The sequence below is a fragment of the Salvia miltiorrhiza genome, chromosome 7 (genome assembly GCF_028751815.1).
Source record: "Salvia miltiorrhiza cultivar Shanhuang (shh) chromosome 7, IMPLAD_Smil_shh, whole genome shotgun sequence".
Lineage (NCBI taxonomy): Eukaryota > Viridiplantae > Streptophyta > Magnoliopsida > Lamiales > Lamiaceae > Salvia > Salvia miltiorrhiza.
The window spans coordinates 54,120,402-54,139,128 of NC_080393.1; the positions used below are offsets into that span (position 1 = coordinate 54,120,402).

General features: G+C 35.6%; 2 protein-coding genes across 2 annotated transcripts in view; both read right to left on the reverse strand.

The window, feature by feature from the left end:
• Positions 1-18,727, reverse strand: part of LOC130994894 (uncharacterized) — a 1,167,164-nt gene that overhangs the window by 669,956 nt on the left and 478,481 nt on the right. The window lies entirely within an intron of this gene.
• Positions 15,348-16,395, reverse strand: LOC130994413 (uncharacterized). Its single transcript, XM_057919457.1, has 3 exons — positions 16,225-16,395; positions 16,029-16,136; positions 15,348-15,950 (listed from the first exon to the last, which is right to left on the reverse strand). The coding sequence occupies exons 1-3, from the start codon at positions 16,393-16,395 to the stop codon at positions 15,570-15,572; spliced, it is 660 nt and encodes a 219-aa protein (XP_057775440.1). The 3' UTR covers positions 15,348-15,569.

Genomic DNA, 18,727 nt, shown 5'->3' on the forward strand with positions numbered 1-18,727 from the left:
AAACGGTTTCATCAAATTCTCGTTTAGCATACAAACTTTAGTAGCATGATAATTACTAAACTTTTATCACATTCTAATTTTGCATACAAACTTTAAAATGTAGCGTGATAATTACTGAATTATTGATTTAATCCGATTTTGCTACTAATCGAGATTTAAGTCAAATTTAATGTCAACATGGCTAGCTTAATAATTGTTGTGGCATAATCGGCGAGAGAATAAAATAACGTATGTGATGGCACATCGCAACCACTATTCAAAATTATGTAAAACCATATTTGCTCGGATTCTCGATTGGTAGCAAAATAAGATTAAATGAATAGTTCGATAATTACCGCACTACTTTTAGAAAATTTTATGCAAAATCAGAAGTTGATGAAAGTTTAATAATTACTATACTACATTTTAAAGTTTTTACGCTATTTTTTTATGTTTGTATACAAAATTGAAATTTAATGAAAGTTCAATAATTATCACGTTACTTTTTATAATTTCTATGTAAAATCACAATTTGATGAAATTAAGTTCAGTATTTTACAGACAATTAACCCTATTTTTTACTCATTCCGTCTCATAAGAGTGTGCATGATTATTGGTGAACGAATTTTAATAAAGTTAGGTGAGTATGTTATTAGCAGGGCCGACCCTGACATTTCGGGGGCCCTAGGCGAAAAGGAAAAAAAATTAAGCTTTTAAGAAGTTGTAGCAAATTTGAAATAGTTGTACACCTGTAACATTAACTATACAGTGCAACAAAAACTATAAAACAATGATCAAATAATTATAGAAATAATTTAGATCTTCTATCGTTTTGAAAAGCAAAATCATCAATAATTTCTTAAAGATCAAGCTTTTCTAATACCACATGTTCAATGCATAAAACTGCTAATCATTCAACCTTTCTTGAGACATAGTAGAATGTAAATATGAATTTATCAATTTTAATTTTGAAAAACTTCTTTTTATTGAAGCTACAGTCATTGATATAGTCAACAATACTCAATATGTTATAGAAACATTAGGAAAGCAGTATGAAACATGAGGTATAGTGTGTAGATAGGAATAGTACGTAGATAATTTTTTTTTTTGGTAGAGCTTTTTTTTTTTATCAGGAAAAGGGGAGTATTATAAGATTATGGTACCAGTGGTACCAGAAAGAAAGTCCAGCAAAGATCAGAACAAAGAGAAAACCAGAAAGAGAAGAAAAGAGGTCGACAACAGAACAGTCGAGTTTAGGAACAATCAAAGACACCCAGGTTTCTCATCCACGAGTGAAGGTTAGATGACGACTGCTCCATCTTGTACACCTTCGGCCAGCTCCACAGTCTCGTCTTAATCTCATTCACCAGTTTTTCTTGGTTCCACAAACCTTGGTTAAAGATGCAATCATTTCTAGCTTTCCAGATGCACCAAGTAGCACAAATCCACAGACTTGAAAGAAGAGGGGCAGCTTTCTTGTTACCAAGACTCAAAAAAGAAATGAAGTGATCTCGAGCTTCTTTCTATTGGACCGATTGAACCCCGATCCACTGGAGGAGAGTTGACCAGACAACCGAAGTGTTTGGACATGAGAAGAAGGTGTGACTCTGATCCTCAGGTTGAGACTTACATAAAATACACGAAGAGTCCGAAGGCGCAATATTAATCTGTCTTCTGAGGAGGTTGTCGCACGTCGCCATTCTCCCTTTGACAATTCTCCAAGCTGTAGTCTTCATCTTGTAGGGTGCTGGGGCCTTCCAGATCTTCGAGAAAGCCGGATTTTTCAGTTGGTTTCTGCTAACTGCTCTGACTCCATGGATGATTTTGTAAGCCGTCTTAACAGAAAAGACTCCGTTGGGGTCAGGTTTCCATCTCCAGCCGTCTTGCTCACCTGCGCAAAGAGGGAAATTATTGATAATTGTGAGGATTTCGGAGAGTTGAGCATCCTCGCGTTCTCTCAGAACCCGTTTCCAAAGAAGTCTCCACTCCCACACTCCGTCAGCCCAACCTCCCATGTCGGAGAGAGTACCCCTCTGGTTACAACTCAAGCGGAAGAGTCTTGGAAAACTCTCTTTAAGCCTTTTCTCTCCAGCCCACCTGTGGTGCCAAAACAGAATAGAGTTTCCGTCTCCAATTTTCCTTTCCAAATTTTCGTTGAGCCATCTCCCTTCTTCCCCCCAACTGAGTTTTAAAATCTTCTTCCACCAACCGGTATTTGCCTTCTTATTGTTTGCAAAACAAAAGCCTTCCTCGTTCCATTCCAAATCCCCCTTACAAGCTTTCACCACCCGAACCCAAAGAGATTGTTTCTCCGCCAAAAATCTCCACAACCACTTAGACATAAGGGCCCGATTGAAGCTGGCCAGATCTTTAAGGCCGAGCCCTCCGTCTCGGGTGTCTTGACAGAGATCGTCCCACTTCACCCAATGAATCCTTCTCTCCTCTGAGCCCTCCCCTCCCCAAAGAAAGTTGCTCATCAGATAGCGAAGATCAGCTACCACTTTCTTGGGCAAAACCGAGAAAGACATTTGGTAGATCGGAATAGAAAAGAGGACCGATCGGAGCAGCGTGAGTCTACCAGCAAAGGAGATCTTACGGTTCGTCCACTTGGAAATTCTTCTCTTAATTTTTTCGACCAAGTACTTCCAGTCATCGACTCGGGAAAATTGAGCGCCAATCAAAATTCCCAGGTAATTAGTTGGGAGATCCCCAACTTTACAATCAAGAATTGCCGCCAACTGATCTCTGATTGGTTTTTGAATGCCAATCCCGAAAATACAGCTCTTATCAAAGTTGACTTTAAGGCCAGAGAGCAGTTCGAAGAGAATAAGAATGCAGTTCACCGCCCAGACGTTCTCAGCTTTCCCCGGGGCGATGAACACTGTGTCGTCTGCGTATTGAAGATGAGAGATTTTTGTGCCGTTATTCCCGAGCTCAATAGGTTCCAGCAGCCGTTTCTGAATAGCTCTCTCTGTGAGTAGATTGAGACCCTCTGCGACAATAAGAAAAAGGTAGGGGGGTAAAAGATCCCCCTGTCTGAGCCCTCTTTCCAATTTGAATTCACCTGAAGAACTTCCATTAACCAAGACGTTAGCGGTAGCAGAAAAAAGGCAGCCCGAGATCCATTTTCTCCACTTTAAGCCGAAGTTCATCCTGTCGAGCATTTGGTCCAGAAAGTCCCAATCAATTGAATCAAAGGCTTTTTCGAAATCCACTTTGAACAGGACTGAGCCCTTCTTCCTTTTTTTGACCTCTTCAATAACCTCATTTAACACAACAGCTCCGTCCAGAATGTACCTCCCTTCTATGAAGGCACTTTGACAATCGGAAATCACAGTATGAATCACCTGTTTAAGTCTTGAGGCGAGAACTTTGGCAACCACTTTGTACAGACTGTTGATCAGAGAAATGGGGCGGTAATCTTTCAACGTAGATGCTGCCTCCTTTTTCGGAATAATAGCCATAAAAGAGGGGTTGCAGCCTCTGGCAAGCTTTCCGTGAGAGTAGAACTCATTCAGTACTCCCATAATATCGCCTTTGATGGAGTCCCAGCAAAACTTCAAAAAGTGGAAGTTGAAACCGTCTGGCCCCGGACTCTTCCCTCCTTCACAATTCCATATTGCCTGTTTAACAGCCTCCTCATTGAAAGGCTGCTCAAGACTGTCTCTAGAATCCGTCAAGAGTTTGTTGACCACAAAATCTGCCGGGAGGTTTGGCTTGAACCTCGTTCTCTTCCTGAACTGACCTTCGAAGTGATCACGAACTGCTTTTTTAACCTGCAAGGGTTCTTCAACCCAGCTTCCGTTGACTGAAAGGCCGAAAATGCAGTTTTTCGTTCTCCTTCCGTTGATTTTTTTTGGTAGAGCTAGTGTGTAGAAACATTAGCTAGGGAACAAAAATAAAATTAAGAAAGTGAGAAAGAGACGTTGCTGTCTTGCTGATTAAGAATAGTGTGCAGATAATTTTTTTTTTATAATTGGGCTAATAATACTAGTGGGCTTTATATTTTTTGAGGCCCCTAAATTTAGGGGCCTAGGCAATTGCCCCGTTGGCCTTTACAGGGCCGGGTCTGGTTATTAGTTGAAGAAGGGACCTATTTTTATTGTGACAATTTTTTTATGGACGTGGTCTGCGCATTTCACGCAATTCTATGAATCAGCCCTCGTGCGGGAATTCGTGTCTAGAAGACTAGAAGGGACTAGAATTAATAATGTTGGAGATATTAACAGATCACTATGTTTCGATTTTTGGATTTAGATTTCATAGACGCCACATGCATGTATTTTCAAATCATAGTTATAGGATTAATGTATGTTTCAAGAGAGCAAGCAAGAAAATAAAATCGAAATGAAATGGGGGCCTACTTTTCTGTTAGTTGATGTTGAAAATTTAAAATTCATGTCTATGAATCGGAATTAGGTCATGTGATGCCAATGCAGACTTTGGTGAATCACTTCTCTTGAATTAAATACACTAAAGGGTAATTAATGAAATGATATTTCATGTATACATAAGTCGGATTCCTCTGTTGCAAATTAAAATTGTATTTTATCGCAGACGCAGAGCCTTGCTTTTACTTAATTTTTGGAGAATGTGACATGTGTGAATTATTCATTATATTATTGTAAGCACGGACGAAATTGGAATTTTAAAAATAGATGGACAAAATTATATTTTTGTATCTAATTAAGAATAAATTTAAACAGATGAAATTATATATATATATATATATATATATATATATATACACATGGAGAATATTAAATAAGAATGGATAAATATGGTGAGAAATGAGAATGAATTGTAACATTAGATTTTCAATTTTTATGACTGATATTTATTTATAAGGGGTGAATTTTTACCTGAATTTGAATCTTGGAGGAAGCGAAAATTATATCAATTAATTGAATATCATCATTCAATCTTTACGAGAAGCTTAGAACATCCGTAGTGGGGGACTCGGCAAGCGGTGCACACCGGGCTCGACCGATATCCCCCTTCCCCCCTCTCAATACCGCACCTGTTGGGCGCTCGAGGCTCAAACGAGAATTTGATTGGGCTGCACAGGTCCAATCATAAAATACTATACATTTAAAAAAAAAATATGGAAGCAGCTATAATTTGGAGTTTGGCAGATTTTATTATTTTCATTTTGTTTTTTTATTGAAGAGAGTCGATGAATGACTCTTTTGATTTTATTTATATTAACTTATTTATTATTCTCATTTTCACGAAAAAATAGCATTATTGTTATAACCTATATATATATATATATATATATATATATATATATATAATTTAGAAAATATAAAATAAAACATAAATATAATAAATAAAACAAAATGATTTGCTCCTGGCTGGCACAGTCCCTAACAAGTGGTGTGTGCCTGTGTGGTGGTGATGCATATCATTAATGCACATGTCATACAGTGAGGAGAAAAATGATGGATCAATATACGTAAAATCTTAATAGTCATGTGGCGTTCGCATATATACTATATAGCTTATTAACATATTTTAATACATATTTGTAGATGTCATATTAGATATCTTAATAAAATATTTATAAGTGTCCATTTATAGTACGTTATAAAAAAAAGAGTAAAATTCTGGAATAGCCAAAATGAATCATAAAACACAAATCATGGCCACTCATTGAAAAAACATAAATTTTGGCCATTTTTATAGCTTTGGGACGTTTTTGCCCTTAATTGGGCGGACTGGGTAGGGTTAGGAGCGCGGGTCGCGTGCCGGGTAGGATCAAGCACGCGGGTCGGGTTAGGCACTTATGGCACTATTAGTGCCATAAGTGCCAACGAAATTTTTTTTTTTACTCCCCCTGCCCTGTCTACCCCCCCAGACCCCCGACCCCACCCACCCCCAAGCCAAAAACAAACAAAAAATTTACTCCCCCTAGATAAAAATAAATCAAATTTTACTTTTGTTATTTTATTTTATGGCACTAATAGTGCCATAAGTGCCAACGAAAATCCGAAATAAAATAAAGTAAAATGGTCTTTTTAGCACTTATGGCACTATTAGTGCCATAAGTGCCAAACATGCAGAACAAATATAGAAACAACAACATCATCTAAACCCTAAATGAAACATTTAAACCCTAAATGGATAATCTAAACCCTAAATGGAATATCTAAACCCTAGGGGAAGTGTTTAAAAAGTTCCTTTTGGCTTGGGGGTGGGTGGGGTCGGGGGTCTGGGGGTAGACATGGCAGGGGGAGTAAAAAAAAAATTTCGTTGGCACTTATGGCACTAATAGTGCCATAAGTGCTTAACCCGACCCGCGTGCCTGATCCTACCCGGCACGCGACCCGTGCTCCTGACCCTACCCAGTCCGCCCAATTAGGGGTATATTAGGCATATTGCCTAATTAATGGCCATAATTTGTGTTTTTTCAATTAGTGGCCAAATATTGTGTTTGCATGTTCAATGTGGCCATTTGACACCATTGTTTCTAAAAAAAATGCGGCTCTAACTATTGAAATATTCAATTGTTAAGCTACTAGGTAAACGACCAAATAATACTTTTTTTATTTTTTTTAACGATCCTAAAAAATTTGAGCTTTAATATTATCTTTTAATTATTTTTTTAATGATTAAAATTAATTAACTTTATTATTTATTTTAATTATTTTAAAATCGATCGTTAACTCGTTATTTCGATTAATAATATTATTATTTGGTTAATTGCATATAAATTAGTGAACTTTCAACAAATTCTCATTTTACACACGAACTTTAAAATATTTATTAGAATTACTATACTATTAATTTTTGTTGAAAGTTCAGTAATTTATAGGCAATTAAGTTTATATTTTTTACTATATTAAAATCAATCGTTTTTGCGGCCGTTAATATTAACTTTTAGTATTTTTTATTATTTTGAAATGAATAGTTAATATTAGTTTTTATTTTTTTGTTTTAAAATTGATCGCAATATTAGTCTTTAATTTTTATTATTATTTAAAAATCAGTGAGAACATTTTTAAAATCTTTTATCGAATAATATTAATTTTTTTTGTTATTTTAAAATTTGATCATTATTTCGTTTGCTATTTCTCTCTCTCTCTCTCTCACACACACACATGTGTGTGTATATATAGTTTCAATACAATTTAATTTAACGTAAAAATTAAGAACCTTGCACTTAACTTATAAAGCTACCACACTTAACGTATAAAATAATTGTATTTTTGTGGTAATAAATTGCTCTTTAATTGTATTTCCTTTGGATTCAAACCGAAGACCACATATATATATATATATAACTCCATCAAAATCACATTTCATACCCTAATATTCTTGAGCACCGCTTTCTGGCTTGATCTTTTACAACGCCTCTGCGTAGTCGATCAGAAAATCTTCGGCGTCGTTCAAATGCATTTTCACCTTCACCAGCTCTGTCGTCACTCCCCGCTGGCACCACCAATCTTCCTCAAATCATCTAAACAAGTTTCGATCCTCCGCTACAAAGAATATGCATGAATGAGATTGTATTTTGGAGAAAAGTAAATGGTTGGTAGGCACCAATTATACCAATAATATACACTTATTTTTTGTTATTATTGTGGCCACTTGAAAAACTCTAAGGTCATTCGTGCTTAACTTATAGGAACAACTAAAATTTGATCGATAATTAACTATCGAAAATTCAATCATTAAAAGCCTTAAAGATTATCAAAATAATAACACCTCAAATCGATCATTAACCTTTTTAACAATCGAATTTTCATTTTCAACCATCATTTTTTCGATCGTTAATGTTATTTATTTATTTTTTGTAATGGGATGCGAATGATTCACAATGTGCGATCAGCCGCGGATGAAAGTTTGTTAAATTCCTAAATAAAACCAAACTGAAAATTTTACATAGATAATTTGAACTTCACCTTATCAATAATGCAATGCATAGGTGTAGCAGATATTATTTGTTACCCAAATTGGACAGCACAAAATAAATCGAGAAACGAGAGAGTGATGGCGTGCATTAAAGGCTTTGCTGACCCAAAGAATAGGACAAACCAGCCAACTTTTATTAAAGGGTATAAAAAATTGCTCACTTTCCCTAAAATTATGACACAAAATTTAAAAAATATTAAATAAATGTGTGTTAATAGAAAAGATGTTCCTTTTAATTGTGAATGAAATAATATTTAAAAAATAAAAAAAAATACTTTTAGAAAACGTATCAAAATAATAAATTAAGCATATTTTTAAGGGAGTAATGCTACTATTTACTTTTACCCAATTAATTATTGTAATACTTTCATAAGATAAATATCGTTTTATCTGTTGTTTTCCTTTTCTTTTTGAAGTAGAAGAATTCTGTAGTTGATTTTTTTTTATATAATTAATTAATTAATTGGATGACCCAACTGCGCGGTAGAGTGTAATTTATAATTTAAAAATGGTGACTTTCAATTCCACCAATACGCTTTAGATAATATTGCTTTGTTTGATTCCTGTCTTATCTTATTTATGATTCTTATACAAAAGTAGTAGTTATAGATATATGCTTGTAAGTAAAAGGGGAACTTTAAGATAGTAGGGTTACTTAGTAAAGACTAATGACCATTGAACTATCAAATCGGATTTTGATTAAGTATAAATGTGGGATTTTATTTACATTAGATTAATAATGACTACATAATGAAAATTTTGGTAATTGGAAAATAAAGATCCAGCTGGCATATATATATTTGTCACGATGCTTTGATTATTTGATTGGCAAGCATGGCCAATGATTAATAATTGAACTAATTAGGCCAAAATATATGATCATAAACTGGTATTTGCATGGACTTATTATCAATTGTTCCAATTTTTGAAAAACATCAATTTGGCATATGACCTATTTGATTTGTATCAAATTAATATCCATCTGACTAAATTTCAGACACTTAACGTTGAAGTGTGTAGTTTTACCCTATTATTATATACTCCCTCCGTTTATGAACCGTCTACAAAAAAGAGTTTTACTTATCTTTTTTTTTTTCATCATGAAAAAAAATCTCATTTAACTTTTTGAACCATGATGTACTTTTATTCTATTTTTTTGTGTTAACATTACCCCTACTAGTTGTACATTTATTTTACTCAACAACTTTATTAAAACCTTTGTTCACCCATAAATTAGACTCTATTTGGTAGATCGAGAGAGTACTTAAGTTTAACTCATATTCCTTCTCTCTCACTTGACTTGATCTGCTTTTCTTTTTAGATTGTTCCATTCGATTTGACATGTTTCTTTTTTAAGTAATTAATTACTAATTTTTACCATAATAAATAAAGGCTCACGCACATTTACACTACAATTTTAATCTTGTAAATAATCTTGTCGAAAACAACTAGTCGAATAGATTAATATTTACCCTAGTATATACTCCCTCCGTCCCGCTAATAATGACTCGTTTCATTTCGGCGCGGTTATTAAGGAGAGTGATATTAGAAGAAAAGTTATATGGTTCCACATATTTAATTGAATATTAAATATAATTAATAAATGAGGCATTTGGTCCTCCATATATCTGTTGTTGCTGCCACCGGCGAGGTCGCCGCCGCCGTCCCTTCACCTTATTTGTGCTTGTATTCTCCCTCCACCTCTACACACCAGCCTTTGCTTCAACCAACAAAGAAAATCAAGAAATTCACTATATTCAAGGAATCTAAGAACTCCCACCCCTGCAATTTCCATGTTAACAACTCCATCTCCAGCTCAATCTCCCTCCCTGCAACTCCCTCTCAAAACTAACTAGATCAGCATTTTCATAGCTACCCTCACCTCACCAGATCTGGAGAATTAGAGGAAGAATTGAAGGAAGGGGTTTAGGGATCTAAGGTTTGGGGGAACGAGGCGGTGGCAACTTAATACTGCTGTTGGCTGGAGAATTAGAGGAAGAAGCGGCGGCGACGAGGGCAGCGCGACGCAGTGGCGCGACAGGTGGAGGTGGGAGGGCGGTGGCGGCGGGTGAGCGAGGGGAGGCCAGAGGAAGGAGAAGGCGTTCTCCGGCGACGAGCAGAGGGAAGTCGGCGGAGGAGGGTGAGTGGACGCAGAGGCGGTGGGTGGACGCGGAGTCGTCGCGCCGTCGCCGTGGAGAAGGAGAGGCGGCGAGGGTGTTGCAGAGAGAGAGAGAGTTAAAGCGGAAGAGAGAGAGAGAGTTAAAGTGAGAGTTTTTGTTTTTAATTAAAGTAGATTTTATTAGGCATTTAATTAGTGTTTTAATTAAGATTAATTATCCCTTATTAGTACCTAAAATAGAAACGAGCTATTATTAGTGAAATAATCCAAAATGAAACACGTGCCATTATTAGTGGGACGGATGGAGTATTTAAGTTGTTTCAATCTTAACAAGCCATGCATTTTTAGTGTACTTTTACTGGAAATATAGAATGAGAACATCTATTGCAGCAAAAACCATGATTATTTACTGACATATGTCAAACTGTACAATAAAAATTGGTTGAAATTCTGCTACCAATGAAGGGCACAGGTCAAACTATGTCTTAATTTTACTATTGTCTCTTTTTTATTTCTTACATGCTCTTGTCAGAAATCCTTTCAGGAATTTTATCACCAGCTCAGAAATGTTATACAAGTATTTATTGCAGCAAAATGTTTTGAAGAATTGCTATTTTAAAAGTTGCTATTAATTAAAATTGTGACATTGTGTGATGGATAACTATTACGTATATCATAAAAATAAGGGTTAATAATAATTTATGTCCCGAATTTTCATTTTTTCCTCTAAAATGTCCAATTATACAAAATTCGGTGTCGATGGAAAGATAATTTATCACGCCGAATGAAATATTTTGGGGACTGTTATTGTTGGAAAACTATATTAGGAACCACCATTATTGGAAAATGCTGAAAGATCGAGGTTTTTTTTTTTTTTTGTCATTTTTCTGTCATTGAATTTTGTATAGCGGGACATTTTATATAAAAAATTAAAAGTTCGGAATTTTTTTGAGAAAATAAAAATTCAGGATATTTTATGAAAAACGCTAAAAGTTCGGAACATAAAACACTATTAACCCTAAAAATAAAAGCATGTCACATTTGAAGATGTGTCAATTTATATAGCAAACAAAGTTTATTTATATTTTTATATGTAATAAAAATAAGTATATAGATCATGTGCAAATGTAATTAAATTTGTTACTTATGTCACGTTGTAATAACATAATTAATCCAGTTTATATCCCAAATTATTGGCCATTTAATAAAGTATTCTAATTAAGTTATACTTACAATAAATATACAAAATATCGTGTTCATTATTCGATGTAGTTTCGATGAGTTATTTCAAAGTTCAAATTGTCCAAAGATTGGATTCTTCATTTACTTTTTTTCATAAATATGTCATGTCAATTTTTAAAAAAATAAAATTGAAAATTCATGCTAGAGGCTGATAGGATATGTCAGACATCTGATGCCGAAAATCGAGCAATGTAATAAATTTTTTAGTTTTCATATAGTTCGAATATTTTATTGTACAATATCTTCGTTAAATCGAGCAATCTGCTAAAATTTCAGTTTTCATATAGTATATATTTTTTCCTACAATAGAAATTTGTTATACACTACAAAAAAAGCTAACATATGACAGACGAAACTTGTCATGTATTAAAAAATCGTCTGTCATAAATGAAGGTGTAGTCTATTTAGGGACACTAATAGACGACGGACGGCCGTTTATCGTCTATTCTCGAATAGACGACGGACGGCCGTCTATCGTCTATTCGAGAATAGACGACGTACGGCCACGTGTCATCTATTGTCATCTATTCGTTGATTGTTTCAATTTTATATTTTAATTTTGCAATTATATATAAATTTCTTCTTTTTTCAAATAAATATTTCATTAAATTTAAAAATTCATAATAAAAAGCTAAGAATACATTTATTAATAGTAAAAATTCATACATTCATTCAAACATTGTTCGACCAATATATCATTAATTGGACGAATGATATATGGTTACTGCAGGTTAATCGAATCAAATATTGTGATTTATATTTGTATTTTAAATACGAATCGAATCAAATACGAATCAAATATTTGTTGATTGCAAATATCAAAATTTAAATATTAAATAAAATACAAATTGTTTGATTAGCATACAACCTCTGTGGTGAGACATATGTCTTGTGGTGGAAGAAATAAAATCACTTTAATTTGAAATTTTAATTTTACAAATTATGAAGTCATACCAACGGATGAGATTAGATCTTTCATTAGTTAGTTATAACGGAATTGCAGCCGGAAGTCTTCTTCTTCAACCTTCAATTCATTCTTCGTTTTCACAGTTGGTGTATTGCGCAGTAAGAACTCTAGCATTCAAAGTTAGATTGAGTTCTTGTCTAGCTTGCGCTAATGCGCGTTGTAATCAAAGTCAGTTTAATCAATAAAATTAAAGCATCTTCTCTTGGCACCATGTAATTTGTGTGTGCATATTCTCTGTTTTACTTCTTTGATTCACTGTGTTCATGTAATTATGATGGTGGATTTAGGGCTGACAAATTGTGCGTGTCGGATAGTTTTCGGATCAACCTGATAAGGCCAAACCTGAACACGACTTGTTAAAGAAGTGCTCGACAGTCGACACGAACACGAACCCGACACGATTTACTCAAACCCGAACACGACACAAATCCGACACGAATACGATAACAACACGATTTGAATCATGTTGACACTATACGATAACGACACAATCTGATTAAAACCTGATTAAACACGAAACCCTAAAGGCTAAAGTGTAGAAATTTTTTTTTTAAATAAATATTTAATAAAAAATAATATTCTCTATCAAGTTATACAAACTTGACACAAACCCGACACGAAATTATCAGATCCTTATCAGGTCAACACGATAAGGACACGAACCTGATAATTGACTTGACACTAACCCATTAATTTCATACGGTTTCGTATCGCGCGTGTCGAAAATTGACAGCCTTAGTGGATCATATGTGTTTAAGCGCAACATAATTAATACAATTTTTTATCAAAAAAATATACGAAGTTTTAATTATTTAGAATCAGGCACAAATTAGATTAATTTTGGTCACAATTAATCCTACGTGAAAATTGAAAATTAATCAATTATATCGAACAAATTAATTAAATCAGTTATGACAAGCATATTCAAAAGGCAGTTCAGACTTCTAAATTTCCACTTAACTAATTTCGAACTTCCACGTAGTATAAAATGTGGCCAAAATTTCAATTCATGTCAAATTTTAAATAATTAAAAATTTATGCATTTTTTTGTTTAAAAAAATAGTATCCATTAATTAAAAATCAAAATTTGGGTATATAGTTGGTGTAGAGATGGGCTAAAATAAAAATTAATTTAAAAATATATACTAGAAAACATTTAAGCTCTTAGATCAAATTCATGGTCCTAATTTCAAATTTCATATGGATAAATTCATAGATTTTGTTGGATAAATTTCATAAGGAAGAAGAAGAATATATAGGAAATTGGGACCTCAACAAAACAACAAGGATTCGATAAATATATGCATCACAACTAACTGATTTGAAAGAAAGACGTTTTTCTTCCAATATTAATGAATCTAATTATAATCATAATTTTTTTAAGGCATATAGGCCAATTAAGGGATATATAGATCAAGAGTCATTATCGAAATCATAATCATTAATTGTGCGACCACATACTAGTCCTTTTCTTGAATATTGTATTTTTTTTCGTAATTAAAATCTTATTTTCCATGATAAAGAAATATGAGATAAAACATCTTATTGTTATAAATTGTTTTAAGTAATTGATGGGTACGTACCATGAGGCGACATAATACTGGTTTTTAAATGTTTTATATATATATATATATACAGAATCACATGAACTGTATATAATAAATGAGTAATTGTGACTATCTAAAGTCAGAAAATTTAAACCTTAAATCCACAGAATTTTATGAAATTGTACGATTTTTTCTGTGTAATTGCGACAGCTAAAAGTTTAGCTAGCTGGCACGTTGGCTTATATATATATATAGACTATATAGTCATGAAATTAATTCAACTCTACTAGATGTAGATATTAACACAAGGTGATTTTTAAAATAAATAAATAAGAGGGCTAGGCCTAATTATAGTACCCCACAGAGGCAACAAGTATCAAATCGTTATTAAAAACACACAATTTGCAATAATAGATATAATAAAAAAAAGTGGACCATTAATTTACTAAGTCGGTCGGATTTAACTAACATTCTATAATTTTTTTCCCTTGCTATATCCAAATTAATTAATAGTTAAATAAGCGAATCTTCAACTGTGGACAAAAATCCCATTCATAATCCAACTTTTTTCAGTTTGATTTTTTTGTGAAGATACCCTCTTTTCTTTCTTTAAGAATTATAGGTATCTATTATATAATCAAATAAATTATATACATGTATGCAGACGAGACCCACTACAAAAAAAGCGTTGATTACCGACGGCTAAATGCCGTCGGTAACAAAAGACGGCCGCTGGTAAATAGTGTTACCGGCGGCGATAACGGCGGCAAGCTCCCGCCGCTAAAAGGTTCGTCGGCAACGACAATAACGGCGGCGAACATCCGCCGTCGGCAGTTAACGGCGGCGATGCCGCCGGAATTGTCGCCGTTAAACGGCGGAGCCTAGCCGGAGAATTAGCGGCGGCATACACCGCCGCTAGTTACCGAGGGCTATTTTGCCGTCGGTAGAGAGCCACCGGATTCCGGCTGACCTTGCCGGAAAACTAGCGACGGCGATTACCGCCGGTAAATAGCGGCGGCGAAACGCCGTCGGTAACAAGCTACCGCCGGCCGGTGGGTCATGCCGGAGGATGGCCGTGTATTTACCGAGGGCAAATTGCCGTCGGTAACTACCGACGGCGTTTTGCCCACGGTAATGTTTTTTATTTTATTTTTTTATTTTTTTTTATTTATTTATTTATTTATTTATTTATTTATTTTATTGTATATTGTATATCCACAATTTATTTCCGTATTTATACGGTATTGCATACTTTAGACGAACTTCCCAGTCGGCGACCCGACTTCCCAGTGGGTCACCCATCTTGCTTGTGCTCTGTGTCAAGCACGCTTAACTTTGAAATTCTTTTCGAGTGATCACCAGTACAGAACACTCGTATTATTGATATATCTACATCTATTAATTCATTTAAATGCTATATACTCACTCATATAATTATAATCTTTGAATATGTGGAGATAATACCTGAAATATGTTGTTAATTAGTGAGCGAGTTCGTTTCGGTCCTTATTTTTATCGTCGGTAAAATATTTAATTAATATTTAATAATTAATTAATTAATATATTTTTTTTTTAACATTAATACACCAAAAGTGTTTTAATTTGGTTATTATAATGTGATTTGAATTTATTTGTTTATGTTAAATGCAATCATCATCATCATTGCCTTAAATATATAAAACATATATAGTTTTAATAATTAAAGCACTTGAAATATATAGTTCAATAAAACATAAATTTGAAAAGAAAGTGCAAATGTAATTTTGTTTGAAAACATAAATATATAGTTTTAATAATTCTAAGCATCATCATCATCATCATCGGCATGAGGGGGTGGAGGTGGCTGAGCATTATACATCCTCATAAACGCCTCCAATTGAGCCATGCGGTCCTCTATCTGTTGGCGTTGTGCTTGCTCTGCCGCCATGCGGTCCTCCATCTGTTGGCGTTGTGCTTGCTCTGCCGCCAATTGCTCCTCCAGCGTGGAGATCCGTGTCTCATAAAGCTGCTGAGACACCGCAGAACTGCCCGTGCTGCGGATAGACCCCCTACTAGCCTGACTCTGCCCGGCACTCCCGACGCCGTAGATCCGTGACCTATCAATTTGCACCACCTCCAAATACACCTCGTCTAGCCGCTCCTGTCGTCCTGTGGCAGCGGCCAGTCGATGAACCTCGGCCTAATACATACATAACAATGCATAATTGTTAGAAAATAAATACATTCACTAAATATTTGAATAAACTTAAACACTTACGTCAATTCTAGCATCTCTCTCCGACGTATAACTTCCGTCGGCGTACGTGTGGAGGCGGAGGAAGGTGGCATAGTTCGGTGCATCCTGGGGAGTACCAGGATCCAAGCTCTGTAGATGCATTTATATAAGATAAATAAGTTATATTAGTCAATATATTAATTTAATTTATATACTTAATTATTTGTTAATTACATACCATATACTGCTGCAGGATACGAGTCGACTGGGACCCGCCCACGTGCCTACTGATCCCTGTACCCTCCCCATCGGGCTCGGACATCCGGTTGGCACGTGCTCGATCTGAAACAGCCTCAACCTCGGGACGCTGCCAGTAATCCTGGAGTCCAGTCCAAAAATCGGGAGTCATCCAGACGGGCCTAGACATCTCTCTCCCTTGGCGGATACACTGCTTGAGATCTGTCTTGTAGTCGCTCATCATGTCGGAGTACCTTTTGCGGGCTTTTGTCTCCCACATTTTCCTCACGTCACGCTCATCATCGGGCTGCCACATAAACTCTTTCTGTTGAAAGAAAGAGAATTAATTTAATATCAAACATTTTAACAATTTAATATGATATATTTATATGTATTATAAATTTAATTGTACCTGTAATTCATCAAAAAATTTATCCTTCATCGCCGGGGGCGTCAACTTCCATGTGTACCCGCCTGGGTTTTCAAACATCTTAAATGTGCTCGTGCAAGCTTTGGACAGGCCAGTGGGCTCCAACAAAACACTGTGTACAAGTAATTTTGTCACTTAATCATGGTGTACGAGAAACAGTAATTTTAACTAAAATGCTTACCCAGTCGTAGGATGCCTCTGAAATACCGTCCTCCCATCAGGTGTCTTAACCTCTCTCTCTCTGATAGCGGCAGCTGTAGGGCCCCTAGGCCTTCTAGCCCGTGAACTACTAGAAGCCTGGGGAGTCTAGGGAGTCCCAGAAATATGCGTCCCAGACCCATCAGATGTATCTGCTGTAGCTTCTGGCGCATTAACGCCAGATCGCCTCCCAAATCCCAAGAAACCTCGAGAGGTAGACATGATGCCTGTTGCATACAATTAAATTAACAAATATATAGCGAAACATAACATTAACAGTAACTAACAAACATAACAAATTTGCAATCAAATTCAACGTCATCTGTGCATTTACATTTTTTCATAAGCATTACTACTATCATCATCACTATCGTTAGATGTCAACGGGGAATCATCGTCTTCTGCTTTATCGTCATCTTCAATCTCAACGACTCCACCGAGGGGATGAAGGAGAAGTGGTTGTTCAATGCCTACACTTGTGTGAGTAGGCATAATAGTAACCACTTCTTCTTGAAATGGTTGATCTAATGTTGATGTAGATGCTGCAGTAGACACTTCAACCTTTGATCTTGCGTTGACTTTGCATGCTGACCACCAATTTTTCTTTGATTGGTTCGTACTGGGATAGGGACAGTAAAACACTTGAACTACTTGACTCGCCAAAACAAAGGGATCATACTTCTTATATCTTCGTGTGTGGTTCAGTGAAACTAACTTGAAGTCTGTATCAATAAAAGTTTCCTGAGCCGACAAGTCAAACCATTCACAGTTGAACAAGACTGTCTGCTTAATTGGATACCCCGGATACTCCAGCACGCAAACCTCTTGCAGACGCCCATAAAAGTCTAACACATCTCTATCACTACCATAGACCGAGCCTTTTATGCAAACGCCACTGTTCACAGTCGCACTCTCTCTATCATGATCAGTTGTGTGAAACCTGTAGCCATTCACGAAATAGCCGGAGTATGTTTCAATCTCCCTTAATGGTCCAGCTGCAAGCGACCTAATATATGGGTTCAACTCGTCGTTACAAGGACGACAAACCTGTTTCACACAAATATCATTTAAGTTTGCTAGCCAATTTTAGAGTAAGTAAATGTATATTTAACATAAATTTATCGTCTCTTACGTAATGGCTAAACCACACAATAAACTCGTTGTGAAACGCGACTTCAAACTCTGCATCAGTCATGTAAGGATTTGCATATCGTTTTTCCTCCTCGAAGATCCTTGGATACAAAGAATCAAATAAATATGTTAACACCTATATATGATGAACACTTCTTATACGTAAATTGAACGAGAATACTCACTTGCTATATGTCTCTGCAACCTCTGCACAATTGCTCAAAATATACATGTGTGCAGCAAGCCATTCGCGCTCATCCATGTATCTCTTCGTCCCTCGGCCAAGTGAACGCCCAATAGGTTTGAATATGGCGAGACAAAGAGGATCATCATTTTCAGCAACGGGCATCCCAATATTGCGAGGCAAAGTTGTCCACTTTGTAGATATTTGATCTTCAAAGTAAAACGAAGAGAAGGTTGACATTTCTGCAAGTAAGTATGCATTGGCGATGGACGCCTCAACCTTGGCTTTGTTTTTTATATGATTTTTTAATGTCCTCAAATATCTTTCAAAAGGATACATCCACCGATATTGCACTGGACCAGCCAATCGTGCCTCATCTGCCAAATGAACTGGTAGGTGCTCCATTGAATCAAATAAACTAGGAGGGAAGATACGCTCAAGTTTGCAAAGAGTAACAGCTATCTTCTCACTCAGTATTCTCATGTCATATATGGCCACGTTGCGGGATGTTAATTCTCTGAAGAAGAAACTTAACTCTGTAATTGCCTCCCAAACATTCTT